An 18,839-nucleotide genomic window follows, 5' to 3' on the forward strand; every position below is an offset into this window, starting at 1 on the left:
CATAGAACAGTTACACTTTAAACAGTCTTTTAAATAGGAAGAACATTAATAATGTAAAAAATGATTTTGGAACGTGATGTAACAATTTTTAACGATACCTCGGAATCACCATTAAAGTGCACCATTAAAGTTCCTCGATAATAATTCGACGAAGAGCGCGATGGACCAGCAGAGCGTGAAATCTCTTCGCCTAATCGTGCAAAACTCGCGGATTATGCCCGATTAATCGGGTCAAGATATTAAGCAGCAGCAGCGGACGCTTACCTTGTCGGTGCGCCAGGTATTTTTGGAAGTCGGTGGTTCCTCCCCGAGTGCAGAGGTGTCCGCTAGAATTCCTTGGGCATTCGCGGGACCGCCTGGGCCCGGCGTGGCGCGAGTCGAATGGCGGCCAGAATTCCTTAAGGTGCCCACGAAAAGCGGCGGCAGTGGGGGATGCCGGTCGGTGCTCGCCTGAAACAGGACCAGCTTGATTGGCGGAAGTCCAGGAGGAAGGGGTTAGACTCTTATATATGATCGGCCACGCGCCTCCGCAACCACTTTGTGCCCGTGACACGCGGTCCAAGGATAGAAATAAGCCGGAAGCCGGAGGCCGCGAACCCGAGGAAATCCGAGTCAAGGGTGGAGAACAAGGAAGTCCAAAGCCCGTGCGTTCGCGTGGTGACAGTGTGTCTCAGAGCTCGAATCGTCGTTCAAGAATCATCCGACGACCATGAGGATACCCGCGTCCGCCTTGCTGGCCCTCGGCCTGGCCCTCTGCGCGACCTGTGAACCGATCCAGAAGAAAGAGGACACCGACAGTGCCTTCAACTGCGTGTTCGAGGACAACACCGTCGACTGTCTGAGGACCAGGCTGGCCAGGGATCTCGATCGGACCGAGATCGAGATGACCGGCAAGCTGAGCGAGCCGCCGCTCAGCGCGGTCATGGAGCAGACCGGCAACTTCGTCGCCGAGGTCGCCGACAGCATTCAAAATCCGGAGGAAGAGGAGCCCGAGGTCCAAGCCGGCGAGCAAGGTGAGAAAGTCTAGTATGTACTTCCTTGGGTGCGCGACTCCGTGAACCGCGACAGCCGATCGTTCGCTGGGTAAATCGAGCGTGGGAATGGGCTTTTCTAGTCCGAGACACGTGGGTGTCGATCTATCCTAGAATCTCTTCTCTGCCGGACCTTGAAAAAATGCCTACTTTTACCGGCCTCGTACCTGCTAGAGTCTTATCGGAACCGGCCCCGTGGTCCCCAATCGAGTTACGGGTTTCTATGGAAATCGAGAGAACTTGCTCGTTTCCTCCGTGAACGCAGGATGTTATCTCAAATTCCAAGGCCCTTTTGTAACCATTGTTGCACCGCTCCTTGCCAAGCGGACGTTCATGGATGCCTTGCGAATCGCTTGTTACGAATTTTTTATTAAACGCGCGTCGTTCAGATGTAACATTTTACGACGACTGGGAAGAACGTCTCGGAGGGGTATCAGCTTTTAAGATCTCTCGGGAAATGCAAACTGCGCCCGAATCGAACGCGCCGGCCGATGAATGAAGCGGCGACGTCGGCTCGTAGTACTCGCGAGGACTCGTTTTTATGAATGAGCCGCGGCTGCGAGCGGGACGATGTCCACGGGATTGTGCGAGTAACGCGGAGACGGAAAGGAGCAGCGGCGAGGAGGTTTGTCGGTCGACGGGTCTCGGATAATTTGCAAACAAATAAACGAATCGGCACGAGCGTGTTTGAACGCACCGGCGACATTTGCATAGCCGACAATTAACGCAGTCGTATGGGCATGGGCGAAGTGGTTCTCACGGGTGAAGAAATGCGTGTCTTTAGGTCACCGCCGGCGATTGTTTGAATTTCAGGATCCGATATATCACCGACTTTGTCTCCCCACCCGCGCGCATGCAGGCGGTTTTAATGCCGCGGCTTGGGCAAATCGCGACGGTAACGGTACCGGGGCTCGTTATCGTCGCTATCTTGCCGAGCAAACCGCCAGAAAATTGAACAATTCCCGAGCCGGCGACCTGGCTGGCGCAGCCGATCGTTTATGATGCGTCGCTGGAACCACCGAAACGGTGTGCCGGCCGTCGTTCCGGATATCAGGGTCGCGAACGATACTTATCAAGACAATAGTGACTCATTTTTAAGAAAGCCGCACCGAAAGAAGTCATCGGGCGACGAATTTCTGGGTCACGGGACTGAATCAGCTGTGGATTGTAGAATCGTGCGTGTGCGCGAGGATCAAAGACAAACGTCGGGACGGCTCGAAGAGAGATCGAGTCGCGTTGGTTTTAGGCTCCGAAACTATCTCGTGGCCCGAGAATTTCGGGTCTCCCAAGAACACGGGATACCGAGAATTCCTCGACCCGCTCGGACTCTTTGCTTTCTTTTTCATTAATTAAACGCGATTCGAATCTCGCGCCGTTTGGACGCGTGGCGACGCTCGCGGCAACGTTAGAAAGCCTCGGTATCCGTGCAGCGCCAAACCATTGTGCGAAGAAGCCGCCAAGCTGTTCGCCAAAATCATCCGCGGATGATAACGCTGAAGCGATAAGTGGGTTCGGAGTAAAAGGCGCCACAAGTCCGTCGATGGCGGTACATTTGAATTGTTTTCAACCAACGAGCAAAGAGATTGCAGCGTTTAATCAGACGGGGAGATCGTTCTATTTCTAACGGGAAGTCGCTTCTTTCTAAGAAGACAGCAAAACGATTCTATCGTACACGCGAATTGAACAGAGTTGCGACTTCGATACGCGACTCTTTAATTCGATCGGTCGAGGATCAGGGAAAAGTCTGATACGAAATTTGTGTTTCAGTGGAGGGTCGCAAGAAGAAGTTCGGCAAGAAGAAGCAGAGACAGCTGCAGAAGCTGCTGGCCTTGGCGATGGTGCTGAAAGCGAAGCTGAGCTTGATATTCCAGATAATCGGCACCCATTTCCAATGGAAGGCGGTCCTCTTCTCGTTCCTCACCCTCGTCATCAACTTGGTCAAGTTCTGGATGGACTTGAAGAACAAGCAGCCGCCTAAAGTGATCTATTACGAGCACGCGCAACACCAGCACCACTACGAGCACGACGACCACGATCACGGCTACTGGGGAAGATCCTCGAACGATTCTCCTCAGGATCTCGCTTACTCTGCCCACGTTCCCCAAAAAACTAATTAACGTTGTCCCCCTCCGACCGTCGCGACAGCAACGTCGGAAAGAGAAGCGGTCGAACGGCTTCTCTTGCTCAGGTTTTTAGTTAATTGCTGAACGCGTCGCCGTCGACGCAGCTATTTCCAGCGAACTATTTATTTGTTATTTTATTTTATGTCGCCCTCGCCGTACGCGCCGCGCCGACCCGTTCTCGCGTACCAAAGTTCACTTTGCGTACCTGTCGTTACACCGTGCATCCACCCACGCTGCAGTCCTGCCAAAACTTATTTATTTATTTGTTTCTTGTTTTGTTGTAATTTAATCGTTAACTTATTCACCTGTAAGGAACGTACAAGCAATAAATTATTTTGATAATAAACCGTCCCGATTTCCTGCCTCGATCGAGCAACTGTATTATTTTGAACAAATATTTCTCGGATTGAGATGAGGATCTTGCAACTTTAGGTATTTCTGTATTCTGTCTTTTTCTATCATAGAGAGAGAGAGGGAGGGAGTTCTATTCGGTACCATTTCTTACCTTGCTCCGACTCGTCTTCTCTCGTCTTTCTCTCGTTGCTTTCCATCTTAATTCGCCCCGTTGAAATATCGAAAACAAAACGGTATCGTTCGGCATTCACGGCGAAGCGGATCGTAGATCGTCGGTTTATCGACGGTGTGGAAGAAACGGTGATCGAGACGCCGCCGCGAAAGTCAGCCGATCAATCGCGGCGACCTTCTTCCTCGTGGATCATGTGGACCAGAGCCCGAAGCGATCGGCGCGTTTGTATTCCTCGTGGACGTGCGAAGGAACATGCGAATGGAATCTCCAACGAGCGCCGATACTTTCGGGCTGTTCACCTCGCCGAGAACGCGATCGACCGATAAACATCGAAGATCCCCGCGTTGATCGCCGCTCTCCCACGTTCCTCTCCCGCGTTTTCCCTCGATCCATGGAAATCCCCGGGCGATAATTTTCATCGAACTGTCAACCGACGGCGGCGATCGCTTCGCCATTCCGACGTTATCAAGCGGGAAAGAAACGAATTGATTCCTTCCAGAACGACTTCAACCCTCGTCGAGGAAAGCTATGAGATCTTCGAACGATCTTCAAATAATAACAAACTTTATTGGAAGATATAGGGCAGCGGTTACTGCGAGCTGGCCAGTTGCTGTGCCTTCGGGTTCCTTTCAGGCATAATTAATCCTCTATTTATCGATTTCATGAAAATATTTCTATTCCTTTATTTTGTTTATTTTTTAATAGAAAAATCGCTCCATCACCGTAATCTTTATTTTATTCAACAACTTCTGGCCATCTTCCGCGTGAGAACTTTGGAAAGTTCTGCAGTTTCCATGGAGACGATCTTCAAATAATAGCGAACTTTATTGGACGATATAGGGCAGCGGTTACTGCGAGGCGGCCAATTGCTGTGCCTTTGGGTTCCTTTCGGGCATAATTAACTTTCTATTTATCGACTTCATTAAAGTATTTCTATTCTTTCGTTTTGTTTATTTTTCAATAGAAAAATCGCTCCATCACCGTAATCTCTATTTTATTCAACAACTTTCGGCCATCTTCCGCGTGAGACCTTCTCGTTTATTTGCAAAACAGTCGTCGAGATGACTGCGGCGCTGACACAAGGAGGCCAGAGGTGGCCGATTATTACCGATGCTCGAGGTGACGCGGGCGAGTATATCACGATGGCGGTTTTTCGTGAGACCCATGGTCAATGACCAGGAGGCGCAGGGAAAGATTTCGTAACCCCGCGGTGGAACTGTTAAGTATTCATCGGCCGAAGGAGTCGGCGCGGGCCGGCCTTAAAGCGGGAGAGACGAGCTTGCCCTCGGCTGGTCGAAGCCTCGTTTTCGTGGCTGGGATTGGACCGGGGCCAACCGGACCACCGTGTCTCGGCGTCAAGATCATCGGAATTCGTGAGAATAGCCGCCGAAATATCCTTCCGCCGTGACCCGGCACGGCTCGGCTCGGCTCGGCGCGGCGCGAAGCGCGCCTGGGCCGTTTATAGAGTTTGATCGCGGTGGCCGCAGCTTTTTCCCGATCGGCTAACGAATTTCAATCACTCCGCGCGCGGCCGGGGGTTTATTTCGATTCCAGCTCGATTTGCATCCGACCTTCGCAGCCGAGCACGTCCTCGGGTTATTCATAGAGAGGACTCTCGCGCCTCACCCGATTCCTTTCAGGAATACTCGTTGCTTCAGGACGCAGAAACTTAAGGGCATATTAATGCCCCTTTGTCTCGCTCCGCGAATGAATCGTCCCCGATCGGCGTCCTCCTCGTAGAGGAGGAGGAAGACGGTGGTGGCAGAAGAAGAGGCACGGTAAATTCTCCCTAATCGACGCCGAGATTCTGCACAAAAATGGACAAATTGGGGATCGGAGCAACCGATCGTGGGCAACAATAAAAACGAGCCGCAAGACTCGAATAATCGTATCTTCCTTCCCCAAATTGTCCACTTCTGTGCGCGATCTAATCGTTAATTAGAGAGAATTTGCTGCATTAGGTCAAGTCGTAAATAACTCCAGATGCAGCTAGGTAGAATCTATTGTTCGTATTTACCCCCTACGAGTCACCGGAACAAACGAGTTTTTGCTTTCATTGAATAAGATAAGGGTTCGAAATAAATAAATAACGATTACTCGAGCCTTTTATAGCGGTCGACAAAATCGATAACTACTAAAACGAGATGCGAGACTCGAATAATTGTCCATTTTCGTATACGATCCGAGCGTCGATTAGGGAGAATTTACTGTACCTAGGGCCACCTGGCCAGGGCAGTCCCGGTTGAATGGCGGCGCGGCGCGGCTACGATCGGTGAATGATCAAGCAATAAAGGTCGAGAGTCGAGACCGAGCAGGGCGGTGGAATTCGTGGTGGGTGCAGACCGTATCATTCGGCACATCGGAATCGGGGGAATTTGCATCGGGCCTTCGAGGATGATGTGGACGTCTGGATGGTCATTGGCAGACCAAACGTGATGAACTTACTAATATCTCGCTACCGAGAATCGGCCATTCATACAATATTCAAGATCCTTGCGGCGCAGCCCGCTATATAACACCCTTCCGCGGATCGAGTCATCAGTCTTCTCAGGACCCTCGACCGCGGAACTCGCTTTCCGAATATCCTACCTTCAGCCGAAACGTCTTGCCGCGATTCCAAGAACCGGTCGAACGTCTGTAGAAAATGACGATTCCTAGATCGCTCCTGATACTGTCCCTCGTCGGCCTCTGCGCCGTCGTTTGCGGGCTCCCTCAGCCGCCCAAGTCTAGGCGACCCGCTCCAGATTTCAAGGTTTGTCACACCTTCCGCGGGACGTCCGTCGAACGTAGGGAGATCAACGCGTTTCGTGTTTCACGTAAAAAAAAGTGCTTATGAAAAATTGTGACACGGTGGCATTGATGCTTTGAGAATTTATATCTATGTATAACAATGCCTATGTCTTCGACGACATTTTTATCGTATTTAATGCGATAATTAGAAATATAACGCTGGGACCATCGGGCCCTAATCGCGACTAATGTGTGCTATTTTGTAACAACGAGAATATTTTATTTTCTATTATAACGTATACTCGAACAAAAAAGTTTATGCGAGAAAATTCTCGTAGAAACTTTTCTATAACATCAAGAACTGTAAACAAAAAGATCGGAGACCGGTCGTTTCGACCGGTTCGGTAGTTCCGGTGTTGAATACGACTCTGTGAATTTTAGAACAACACCGGAGGCTTGGAGCTGCCGGACAACGCGACGCTGATCAGAGAGAACATCGTGGACAACTTCTCCTGCCAGGACAGAATCTACGGCTACTACGCGGACATGGAGAACGACTGCCAGGTTTTCCACGTTTGCCTGCCCCAGGCTAGGGGTTCGACCAGGTGGAGTTTCATCTGTCCCGCGGAGACCGTGTTCAATCAGGTGAGACGATCGCCTGGAACGAAGTCGGACGTTAGAAAATGAATTCCGTCGCGCCGGAAAGGTCTTAACGATTCTATTGTTTTCGTTAGGCGACGTTCGTGTGCACGCGAACGGAGAACTCGATACCCTGCGAGGAGTCCGAGAGCTTCTACAGTTTGAACGAGGCGATCGGCAAGGAAGCGGACGAGGAAGAGAACGACGCGGACCAACCGACCAAGGAATCGGACGCGGTGGAGCCGATCTCGAGCAAGCCGCCGTCCAGAACCTCCAGGATTCTGAACAGGAAGAAATCGTCGCGACGCCAGTGACGCGTGAACTTTTCCCGATTAAAATGGTTCTCGATTCAGAGACTGTGCACCGCGAGAGATTCTCGCGGGTTATCGGAACGAATCGAATCTTCTGCTTGCCCTAAACTCGGCCGAGCGCTGGCTCACCTAGTATTTTTAAGTATCGATCTAAAACGTTCTTATTCCTCGTGCAAACGAGTGTAGGAGTGCGTGGTATTCGCGTGTGGCGAGTGGAAAAACTGTGCAATATATTGTAAATCTTAATGTTACGTAGATCGACGCGCTTGGAGCGTTGCAATAAATGGGTTAAAGTGTCCGTAAAAAATTTATTGTACGTAGCGTGTCGATACAGCTCGCTAATACTGACAATTGGATCACTATGACAATAAGTAAGCAGCCTTAGAGCGCGATTAACAGCGTTACACAAGTGTCCCAAGCGTAGAACCGGTGCGGGAGAACACGGTGCTTCTGCGTTGATTGATAAAAAAAGAAGAAAGCGACTTAACGACTAAATCAAACGTACGGCTAGCGATTAAAGTGGCGAGGGGAGAGGTCGTCGGATCGACGCCTCGCCTCAACGTTTATTTACAACGCAACAACACTGATATGTATCGATATTGGTTTTTTTCGGTGACTTAACGATACGACGGAAATAAATAAAGAAACAGAAGCGAGTGAAACGATGCGTTATTAACTGTACAATCGAAGAAGAGACGAAGATAAAAAGAGAGCACACGCGCACACGTACACACACACGCAAAGCGGCTAGAGATAAATCCAATCTGATTTTCCTTCTTTTTGCAAACGAACGACGCATCCCGTTCGGTTCGTGAAATCGCGAAAGTCGCCGAGAACTTGACGGCGATCATCGGCTCCTTTCCCCTACCTGGTATCTTTGGATAACTAGCCATTATGTCGTGGATAGGCAGTGCCTATGCCTCCTCTAAATGCCGATAAAATAATTAACAACCAACAATCAACCAAAGTCAACCCTCCTACTCCTCCTCCTCCTCCTCTGCCCACACACGATCTCACGGCAAGCCTCTTTCGAAACAGAAACTTTTCGTTTTTTAGGTACGTACGCGCCTAGAACTCGAGATGCGATAACTGATTCGTGCCTGGTCGAACTCCTAACGATCGATCGCCGAAACTAACAACACTCAAACATCGAACAACGTAACAGAAATAGTATATCAGATTTCAACGGCTCCCCGCGTTTATTTCCGCGATAGTGTATGCTACTACGCTTTATACAGGTGCAACTTCTATTTACAACACCGAGCGATCTAGAAATCGCTTCTTGCATCTTTGTGCAACAGATATCTCGCGATCTGCCGGTCTAATTTCTTTGCGAGGGCGACCGGCCCACGAGAGGACCTCGGACAACTCGACGAATTACAGTAACGTCTCTCTAATTGACGCCCGGATTGACCACACAGAAATGGACAATTTGGGAATAGGGGATACGATTATTCGAGCCTTGCGGTTTATTGTTATAGTTATAAATTGTCCACAATTATAAAAACGAGCCGCGAGGCTCGAATAATCGTACCTCCTCTTCCCGAACTGTCCATTTTAGTGGACAATTTGAGCGTCAGTAAGGGAGACATTACTGTAATTCGTAAGCAACGAATGATCGGCTGTATCCCCGGGTCCGCTCGAACGTCGGACGGTTCTCGCCAACTAACTTACGCCTAGGACTATGCTCTGTACAAATAAAAAAGTCGTCTCCCGCGAATTGTACCCTGTGTCATCCTCGAGGCGGTTCTTCCGTCGACGAAGAAATAGAGCTCGTTCGAAGAGAACGGACTCAGGCCTCGGAGTCCATGGCCAGATCGGCCTCCATCTCCTCGGGGCTCCTCAAATCGATCGCGAACCTCTTCTTCGCGGTGTTCCCGGCCATCTCTGCCATCTTGTCCTGCGCCTTCACCGTCCTCGAGTAGATCTCGAAGGCGGTGGCCAGCGCGTAGGTCAACTGTCTCGCGTGGTGCTTCGACTCGCAGACGAACCCGTGGCACTCGAACGGCGAGACCCTGCGGAAGTTCTCCGTCTCCCTGACCACGATCATGGAGAAGACCCTGGTGTAGACGAGGTCCTGGACGCCGTACGAGATCGTCTCGATGGCGTACATTCTGGTGATGTTGCCCTCCTGCTTCCTCTTCTCCAGCGGCAGCAGAGCTACGCCGTCTTGCGAGACGACCAGCTTGATCAGTGGCAGCATGGTGTTGGTCGGTAAGGCCTTCGCGGCAGCAACCATGTTATCGACGGGCCTCCTCGTGTGCTTGATGCCCCAGAGGCCCCTCGCGTCATGCGAGCCCAAATATTTCACCTGAAAAGGGCTCCCCTTTAGTCTCCCACGCGCGCCTTCGCTCAGGTAGATAATTAAGCCTATGCGGGGGCCTTGGGCCCTCCGTACGCTCCGCGTCTCGGCAAAGGGCCCCGTGGGCCTTAGTTGCCTCGCCGAGCCGCGCAAAGGACGGTAAAAATTGGAGAAAGTTACGCGGAGAAATTTAGAGACGCAGGGCCCCATTGTCAAGGACGTGTTTGTAGACGGTATTTCGGAGATCGTTAAAGGAAAAGATCCGAGCGTGGACCTCGCAGAAGTCTGCGAGGAAGCGAGATTTCGTGGAAAATTTCGGGATACACGGGGTCCATTGTCACGATCGAAAGCATGTTGGGTTGCGCCGAGAGGTTACGAGACGGTGGACGGCGCGAGCCTGGGGCCTTTAAACTGGCTAGCGGGAACAGGTAAAAGGTAAACAGCGAAACGTATACCTGAAACACCTGAGGCAGGTCCGTGGAGCCCTCGAAAACGTTGTTGTCGATGGACAGCCGGGACAGCCTCGACACAAGGTCCTTCTTTTTGTCGGCGGACGACACGGGGCTCTTCTCTTTCTTCATCTCGTCCTGGCTTCTCTGCGGTAGAAACGTTTTCGTCCGGTGTAATTCTTTCTTTCTCTCTCACGGGGTCTATCGGAGCCGAACGAAGCCAGCCGCGATCGTCGCGAAACGAGACGAAGAGACGGTCGAAGCGGCGAACGTCGAGTCGATTGAATCGCGAAACGGTCGATCGTTTGAGAACCTCGATTGGTTAATGGAATAAATGGGTCTCAAGGTCGGTGTATCGGTACTCACTGGACTGTTATCTAACTGGCAGGCTCTCCGCGTCTGTCCAGGCTTCACTTTCAGGTGATACTCGACCACGTTCGGTATGTTCGGCGGGTTGGAAACGACTGAGGAAGCCGGAGAGGACGAAGAGGCGGTCGCTGCCCGCTCAGGGACGGCGTTTCCGGCCTCGGTCGCCCCGGATAACGGCGCTGTCATCACCGATCCAGACCCACCAACGATCTCTCCCGCCTAACGAATTTCAAAATTTACCCCTCTCTCGGTCTGCCCGTTGACCAGCCCGCCACCAACCACCGGCCGCTTTTTGTCCGGCGATTTCCCATCTTTTTCTATTGTTTACCGGTCACACTCGTGACCGTGCACAAAGCCGGCAACAGGAACCGATTGTTCCGCGGTGTTAAATATCGAATTTCAAGCGCGAGCAAGCGATACGAGATCCTCCGCGCAACGCGGGGACAAATTCTGCTGAATTTGATACGGGAAAAATGTTTCGATATTCCGACGAGTTTTCAGAACATCCGCACTGGAAATCGAGTCCAATAGCAAGTGATATAAAAAGATAAATTTATCGTGCGACCTCGATTACAGATTACCGTAATTTTGGATACTGGAATAACCATTTCAGAAGATCGGCAGAGAGGCGCGTTTTCTTTGGAACACCTTTTCAGGTGCGTTATCTTGCAGTGCATTTCCGATAGATCGTTGCCTTCGTTCATGTTGTTGAATAGTGATTTCATTAGGGAATTCAGGGAATATTAGAATAAATTAGAATAAAATTTCCAAGACTAACAGGAGCTTCATAGGCAGACTATGATAGTAAGAAACGCACCTTCATGGTCGAGAGCCTGTGCTCCACTCCGTCGAACTGTTTGACGTTTCTGAGGACAGCGTCGTCCCTCTTGGTGAACCCGAAGTCCTCGTCCTCCATCGCCGTCCCCTGTCAGCCCTCGGAGCTCTGTCGCAAATAGAATCAATCCTTGTTATCGTGGACGGAGATCACCTGCCTGGTAATAACCCAAGGACAACGTTGAATACATATTCGCGGGGAAGAAGGAGTGAAATTTATTCGTTGGAATTCCAGGGTGGAGCGAGCGAAACGACCGAGAAATTGCTGTTGCCGCAACCGGCTGGCTCGCGGGGCCGAAAAAGGGGCAGAAGAGAGAAGAAGGCCCCGAAGAAGAGGGGCCGGGGGAAGATTCACCCCTCGCGCGCGTCATTATCGTCATCGTAGCTGCGGCCCGAAAACGCGTTCAACCACGGAATTAAAAACGGGCTTAACGTCTCTCGGCTTAAAACGGAAAACAGCTGTCGCGCGGCACCGCGCCGCTCGGCTCGGCTCGGTTCGGCCCGAGTGCAGCGGCGTGGCACGCGTTGCACGCGTTGCACCTTGCGCGCCGCACTCGATCGTTTCTTTCGCTCTCTTCCCGTCTGGCCTTCGACGACCGTTTCGTCTCGCTGCGAGCGGCCGATCGGGCTCCGATTCTCGAACCGTTCGCCGCGACTCTGTCGCGGCATCCGGTAAACTTACGAACGCGCCACCTGAAGAACCACTATCTAATCGTTCTCGATTAATCCAGCTGTCCGCGTTTCCTTCGCGTGGATAACAACGACTCGAAGACAGAAAGATACGCGCGGCGCGAGAATGTCAATGCGCGAGGCGGCGCGAGGAAGATAAGCGGTAGGTGTAACGGTTAGAGAAGGATCTTAACACACAATCGTTGCTCGGGGAGTTGCAAGATCAAATCTAACAGTCGCCGGAGATGCAACCGCATTGTGCACAAATGACAAAACCGCCGTTTAACGTTATAGACGGTGCTTGTGGGAACAGAAACCTGTTAAATGCAGGGAACAGCCGCGATTAAGAGCGAATAACAATTATTCCGAGCGATCTAGCTCGCGAGTAAACGCCGGTTAACGCGTTAAGCTCCATAAGTCGCCGGTGACTGACGCTATATCTTCCGTTCGATCCGCATCGGTGACTGACGGTAAATAATTTAAAAAATTATATATTCTTCTGCATAAATAAATATTAAATCGTTTGGAGACCACGAAAGAACGTATCTAAATATTACTTGGTAGCCAAAAAAAATGCTAACGAGCATTTATGTATCGATAATTTACATGTTAATGAACATGCTCTTTTTACAGGGTATATCACCTTGTCGATGACAATAGCAATAAAATAGACATATTGCTGCTTGTTTACTTAAACCGCAGATTCGCTGATTCTCTGTCGGTCTTACTGTAATACATTTACATATAAGTAAATTAAATTTAGAATTGCAATTGAAGTCATTGAAACCCGGTATTCGCAGGTGTCACAGAACGCTGTGACGCGGACTGAACGGAAAGGTAGACGGAACACTCTCTGTTGTTGTTGTAAAAAGGGACGCGGGGGTAGAACAAACGACGGTTTCGCTGATCGGTCCCGGTGAACAGGTTAATCGAACGAAGCGAATGCGGGAACGCGCGTAAAACACGATGCTATCGGCCGTGCCGAGCGTACACGGGGGGCTCGGCCTGTGAAACGGGCCGGAAATGAGTCAGGTGACCGATAGTCAGGTGGAAAAGGGATTCGTTAATGTATTCCGGCCGTTGGTCAGGTGTGGACATTCTGTTGTTCGGGCCGCCGTCGGTGAATCTCGTGTGCAGTTACCGTTTCGGAAATGCGCGCCGGGTTCTAGGTGCTCGCGTACGAGAGAAACGGCGCAGAAATTCAAGAACGAAGGTCGAAACCGGGGCTCTCTCTCTTTCTCCCTTTGGACGACAACATTCGTGAAATATTACTCCGAGTTCCCCCGCCCCCTTCGCTGTTCAGCCCGCGCGAAACCCGATAACGAAAAAGAGAAAGAGAAAACGGGGCAGCGAATTAACGAGAAAGCATCGATCGGATATCGAAGCGACATCGAACCGCGGGGCGCCGCGCCGCGTCGCGACGATGAAAGTCGCGCCGATTTCTCGGACACCGTGTAGACCGGCGGCGTTCGTACACCTGTCGCCCAATTACACCCGCGTACAATGCTAGAACTTTGTTAACGCGCCTGTCCACGTACCGGGTGCTCGGCAAGTATCCGTCGTGTCGGCGACGAATTTCGGCGGACTCGTCCGGACGACTGGTCGCCGATTCCTCGAGGATGACTGCGTTCGAAAAGAAAAAGACAGAAGCACGCCGCGGCGGTAACGGTATCGTTCCAGGATGAAATGGAGCAATAGACAGTCACTGCTCGTTATTACGGTTTTCCGAGATTTCCGTTACGCCTCGCGATATCGGACTTCGTTCCGACGCGACGCGCGACGAGACGACAAAACCGATCGCGATCCTCCTCGTTTCGTTTACACGTTTTTGCCGCGTCGACGCTCTCCTTTCGAGCAAAGGTGGCGATTAAATCGATCCGAGCGTACCGGCGGGCTCGTTGAATATAAAGCGATTTAGTAGATTTAGATTCTGCCGTTCCGAGTGTCCCTTTACAGAGCAGAGAACGTCCGTCGTCGATCGACTGGACGATTAGGGAACAAAACCGATCGCGATCTTCCTCGTTTCGTTCACGGATTTCCTGTGCATCGGCGTGCTCCATTCGAATCGATTTTAAACCCTTCGGACGGTGGACTGTTTCGGGCATTTATGGCAGTCGCGGCTATTTTCATTCGTACATTAACCCTTAGGGGGCCAAAACTATTTCCAGTTTACTCACTGCCAAGTCCAGACTGTTTTTTCAGACGAAGAGAAATTTTTTACTGAAAATTTTTGTGTCAAATATAGAGAAGAGATATTCATTTTTTGAATAAAACTTCGTTGATATATTTTCATCGAAACAATCGTGCCTATTCTTCCAATGTTTCCTGCCAGATTTCACGGTTTTATTGATTTCTGCCGCGTGTATGGCGCCATTGGACCGTTAAGGGTTAATAGTTAATAAATTACACGTGACTTCCACAAAATTAGAATTTAGATGGAACGTTTGCGACTCTGGGTCCCGATGGGGGCCCGGCACGTAGTTTTTCGAACGAGACGAACGTGCAGACACAGGCGTTCGTTTTGTTTCGCGTCGTTCGAACAACGGAGGCCCGTCGAACGAAGAGGCGATTAAATAAATTAGCGGGGGACAGCACAATAACGTATTTCAGCCGGAGTTTGATGAACGATAGAAACTATACACGGGAAGCGGAGAACAAGAGCGATTCCCTTTTCGTTTCGGGCTCACGGGAGGGTAACAGCGATACCGGAAGCGGCGGTGGATGGGTGTCTGACCGGAAACAGTTACACTGGTGTCACGATCGAGCCGCAACGACGCTTGTCTCCCGTTTGCCGGCGGTTTAAAACTGTGCCAGGCTACGACGCCGTGCTTCCTCGGCTCTCTCGTTCGAATCGTCGGTTCGCAGAAAGCGACGAGCGCCGTAATTAATTAATACGAGCGCGAACGAACGACCACGATTTCCCGATGACCGAATCGCTGCAACGAAATGAGATAATTCACCGGCGTTCCCCTGCCGCGGGTTCTCACGGTGTCGCGATACCTTACCTCACGTCGCCGATGTAAAACGCGGAAGAAGGAACTTTCCGGGGATCGAAGAAAACCAGACCGCATTCTCTAGGCGCAACAACGATGCCCCGTTTCCATCCGAAGCGTCGGCCAGAGCATTGTTCGCTCTTATCTCCGGCAAACGCCTCGGCAGATAACGAGACTTTAGTGGCCCCGATAGGAAACAGTCGGCGTGTCGAGACAGACAGGTGATAAACAAGTGTTCGCGGATGCGTCGAAGAACAGTAGCGAACTGCAATTACGTGTACAACTCGCGGGACGACACCTCGGGAAACGTAGATAATCGCTGAAGACTTCTGGAAACAAGTCTTCGAACAACTTTTCAAACGCTATAACTTGTTCAACTACAAGGAATAGGTGAAAACAGCGAAAACGTCGGAAGAATGCACATCGGCGAACTATATTGAGTTTGTTGAAATTCTTAAGAAAAAAGACCATGTTTTTACGATTAAGACATGCATTAATCACTTTGAATCATAAAATTGTAACTTCTACGAAGTACATCCTTCGCGAATAACGCTTCGAATCGAATTTCTCTGGACGTGATCACGAGATGGCATTTATCGAAATTTCTCACGATTTTTATAATAGCGTGTGCCCGAACGAAGAAATATGTTCAACAATTTCCGACTACGAAATGCAGAAAATATGAAACCGGTCGTTCGACCGGCGATGGAAGGTTCAACGTTGAATATAATAAACGAAGGTGTTAAGTTTACCTGGACGGTGGCTGCAGCAACGGCAATTGACATGACGCGCGTCCACCGGCGCGGCGCGGCTCGGCGCCTCGGCCACAGGTGCAATCTCGGGTGATCTCGATGCAGAATGCAGCTGCGGCACGCGTCCTCTGCTACGTGTCCCCGGTATCCGGAAACATGCTCGTGGATCGCGCGACCGCGGGCCTGGACGATCGTTCCGCGCTCGATCGACCGCGAAACCGTTCTGAGGATGGACCCGATCTAGGATCGGCTCGCGATCGACAGGCTTCGCCAGCCTGCGCGCTGTCGCGAGTACGCGCGACTGAAAATCTGGGACAGGCCGCGCGGCTCGGTTCGACCCGCGTCCGCTGATAATAATACGAGCCGCGGAACTGACACCGTAAGCCTGCTGCCACGACGCACGCGTGCGTACTGATCGCATCCCGATCCGACGCTCTATCATATCGATCATCGTGCCGCTCGTCCCGCGGCACACCGGAATCGGAATCGGAATCGGAACGGCTTCGATCGACAAACGGCCGCGCCGCGCCGCGCCGGCCGATAATCGTCGATCCGATCCAGCTTTTTACCATCCCGATCAATAAAGCCTGTTCACCTTATCGCTGGCGACATGTATGAATCAACCAGTTGATAATGATTCCATACATGCCACGAAAGTGCTGATCGCAGCATTTAGAACGGATTAGTCGTCGGTTCTGCGAATTCCGCGAGACAAAGAGGTTCGAGTGAGTGTCAATAAACTGCTGATGCTTGACGAAAGAAAGCGTTCCTTGCTAAATGTTTGCGAATCGTTTCTGTATTTATTTATTTATTTGTTTAAGGGGAAACCAATTTACAGAGAATGAAGTATAAATCGTATCGAATCGAGCTATGTAGACATAGTGGCTTAATAGAATACTATAGAATAGCGATCGATGGGTGTATGACTTATTTCGATTAATAATCAAGCGATTGACGCCTGCGCGAAAGCCGTAAAAACTACTGAGATGCGCGACGTTAAATAAATCGCAATGTCTTAAACGAGAAATAGGATTATGCATGCAGCCTTCTTCCCGATCTGTCCCCTAAGCGCCAGTTGCCTCGGAAACTGTTATTACGGCGTGTGCCGATTTCCACCGGTCTCTCGATCGAGCCTTGCAATTATCTAACGATTCCTATTTCGATCGGGGAAGAGATTACGACAGTCGGCGGTTTGCTTGATTGTGCGTGCGACGTCGGAACAACGACGTTGCGACCGACCTCGGGCCGAAAATCTGCCTCGTCGCCGAGAGATTTAGCCGTCGTCACGGTTATGCAACGAGGATGCAACGCGATCGACGCCTCGAACGATGAAAATTTTAAGACGAAATCGTCGCGTGCACGGCTCCCGGCGTGCTCCGAGCCGATTCTCGAGCGATAAAGGAGCCGAGACAAAGCCGAGGGAAAAAATCATCGTGAAACAATCATTCGCCTCATATTTATGCGTCCGTCTGGCTGCCGGGCGAAACGAGACGCGCTTCCTAGGATTTGTTATAATTGATGTTCTATTGCTTACGTAACCCTGGACAGAATAAAATCCGATGATGCCGCGGCGCGGCGTCGTTCGCTGGCTGGCTTGTTGCGCAACCGAGATAACGTTTGATCGCGGCGGACGTTTCGCGGATAAAAATCGAGGGGTATAAATTAAAGTAATTGGGGAATCGACGGAAGCGACGCGGCGATCGATAAGCGACTATGGGAGAGACTCATGGGAGATCGATCGATCCGCAGATGTAATTACCGGAGTTCCAGTCGGACGAAATTTGGAATAACGAACCTTGTGTGTTTCGAATTAATCGTTTCATTTAATTCGCTTCGTTCAGATGGACGGGTGAACACCCATTTTTTACAATAGAGAGAACAAAAGTATATTGTATTGCATTATCAATAAGAATAATAAGAGTAATAATATATTTATTTACGGGCTAGAGAAAGAGAGAGGGAGAAGGACAGCTGGATCATCTCCCGTTCAGCTGATATCTCTTTCAATCGAGTTATTAGCTGTTCGATTCTGGATTCCGCGAAGGGACGGACAGTGCTCGAATTCCTGAGAGCGTAACGAAACATTTAATCGGCCGGCATGGCAGTGCGGCAGAAACGTGAGAAAGACTTTCGTGCGTCGCTTTTGTACCGCGACAGGAAAGATGCCTCGGAAGTCGACTCGTTATGAAATTACGAAAGCTTATGGCGGCCCGAGCATCGCCGAGCGTGTGAAGATTCGGCACGCGGAGGAGGCAGCCCGTCGTCGTGACGAAAGTGTCCATTAAAACGAATGGTCTCTTTCGGGCTGGCTTTTCGCGAAGCGCGCGCGGAAGATGCATAAGCGATGAGAAGACCGCGAAATCCATTCTTCGAGGCGGTATCGCTCGCGCGCGCAGCAACCGCGGCGCTTTTGCACTCGCGTAACACTCGAAACGGGGACATTAGGATACACCGTGTGATAAGCAAGACTCGAAGCCTGTATCGGGCTCGCGTCGAATTCTATGGAGAGGGGGGAGACTTTCTAACGCGACCATAATATTCCTAATAACGGGTTTCTTAACAAGAAGAGGAGTTTTTCCTCTCCATCAACGTCGCGCACGGTTTTCTTCGCCGGCATCGGGAGGACGCCGCCGCACGCAGTCCCGCTTCTTCCCACGAATGTTACACGGATTTTGTAATCGTACCGATATGTAATCAACGATAATTTAATTCAGAACACCTTAGCTTAGCTTATCTGTCTTCTGCCGCGTATTTCTCATCCGCGTCTCCCGGCGGCGTCACACGCGCGCCGAACGATTTCGTCTCGCGGCGTCGAGTACGCGCGAGAACTTTGTCAAACTCCGGAGAATGAATGGGAGAATATCTCGTCCGTCGGAAAATCTCCGGCGCGTTGTTATCTAATTCGTGGCAGATATTCCCGGAACGAGCTAGTCCCGGTTAGAATTTTCACGGCGATCCGGAAAACCGTCTCGGCTCGGCGATTATCGCCGACTAATTGGCACTCGACGCGCCTCGAAAATTGACGGTCTGCCGGAAGACACGGGACGTCGCCGGCCCGCATGCAAATGAACCGACCGATCCCGCGACAGATTCCTGTTTCACGGGCGAGTC

The 18,839-nt window shown here is 50.9% G+C and overlaps 3 protein-coding genes across 3 annotated transcripts; 2 read left to right on the forward strand and 1 right to left on the reverse strand.

Moving 5' to 3' along the window:
• The first annotated feature begins 525 nt into the window (after window positions 1-525).
• On the forward strand, window positions 526-3,500 carry LOC117226091 (uncharacterized). Its single transcript, XM_033480081.2, has 2 exons — window positions 526-1,013; window positions 2,799-3,500. The coding sequence occupies exons 1-2, from the start codon at window positions 710-712 to the stop codon at window positions 3,146-3,148; spliced, it is 654 nt and encodes a 217-aa protein (XP_033335972.1). The 5' UTR covers window positions 526-709; the 3' UTR covers window positions 3,149-3,500.
• Window positions 3,501-6,075: 2,575 nt separating this feature from the next.
• LOC117226143 (uncharacterized) lies at window positions 6,076-8,022 on the forward strand. The gene is made up of 3 exons (XM_033480192.2): window positions 6,076-6,432; window positions 6,852-7,055; window positions 7,145-8,022. Exons 1-3 carry the CDS (start codon window positions 6,325-6,327, stop codon window positions 7,361-7,363), a joined length of 531 nt encoding a protein of 176 aa, XP_033336083.2. The 5' UTR covers window positions 6,076-6,324; the 3' UTR covers window positions 7,364-8,022.
• On the reverse strand, window positions 7,655-18,571 carry LOC117226144 (uncharacterized). Its single transcript, XM_033480193.2, has 5 exons — window positions 15,729-18,571; window positions 11,298-11,423; window positions 10,478-10,699; window positions 10,118-10,258; window positions 7,655-9,671 (listed from the first exon to the last, which is right to left on the reverse strand). Exons 2-5 carry the CDS (start codon window positions 11,394-11,396, stop codon window positions 9,153-9,155), a joined length of 981 nt encoding a protein of 326 aa, XP_033336084.1. The 5' UTR covers window positions 11,397-11,423; window positions 15,729-18,571; the 3' UTR covers window positions 7,655-9,152.
• Between the last annotated feature and the right edge of the window lie 268 nt (window positions 18,572-18,839).

Source organism: Megalopta genalis, chromosome 11, assembly GCF_051020955.1.
Source record: "Megalopta genalis isolate 19385.01 chromosome 11, iyMegGena1_principal, whole genome shotgun sequence".
Taxonomy (NCBI): Eukaryota; Metazoa; Arthropoda; class Insecta; order Hymenoptera; family Halictidae; genus Megalopta; species Megalopta genalis.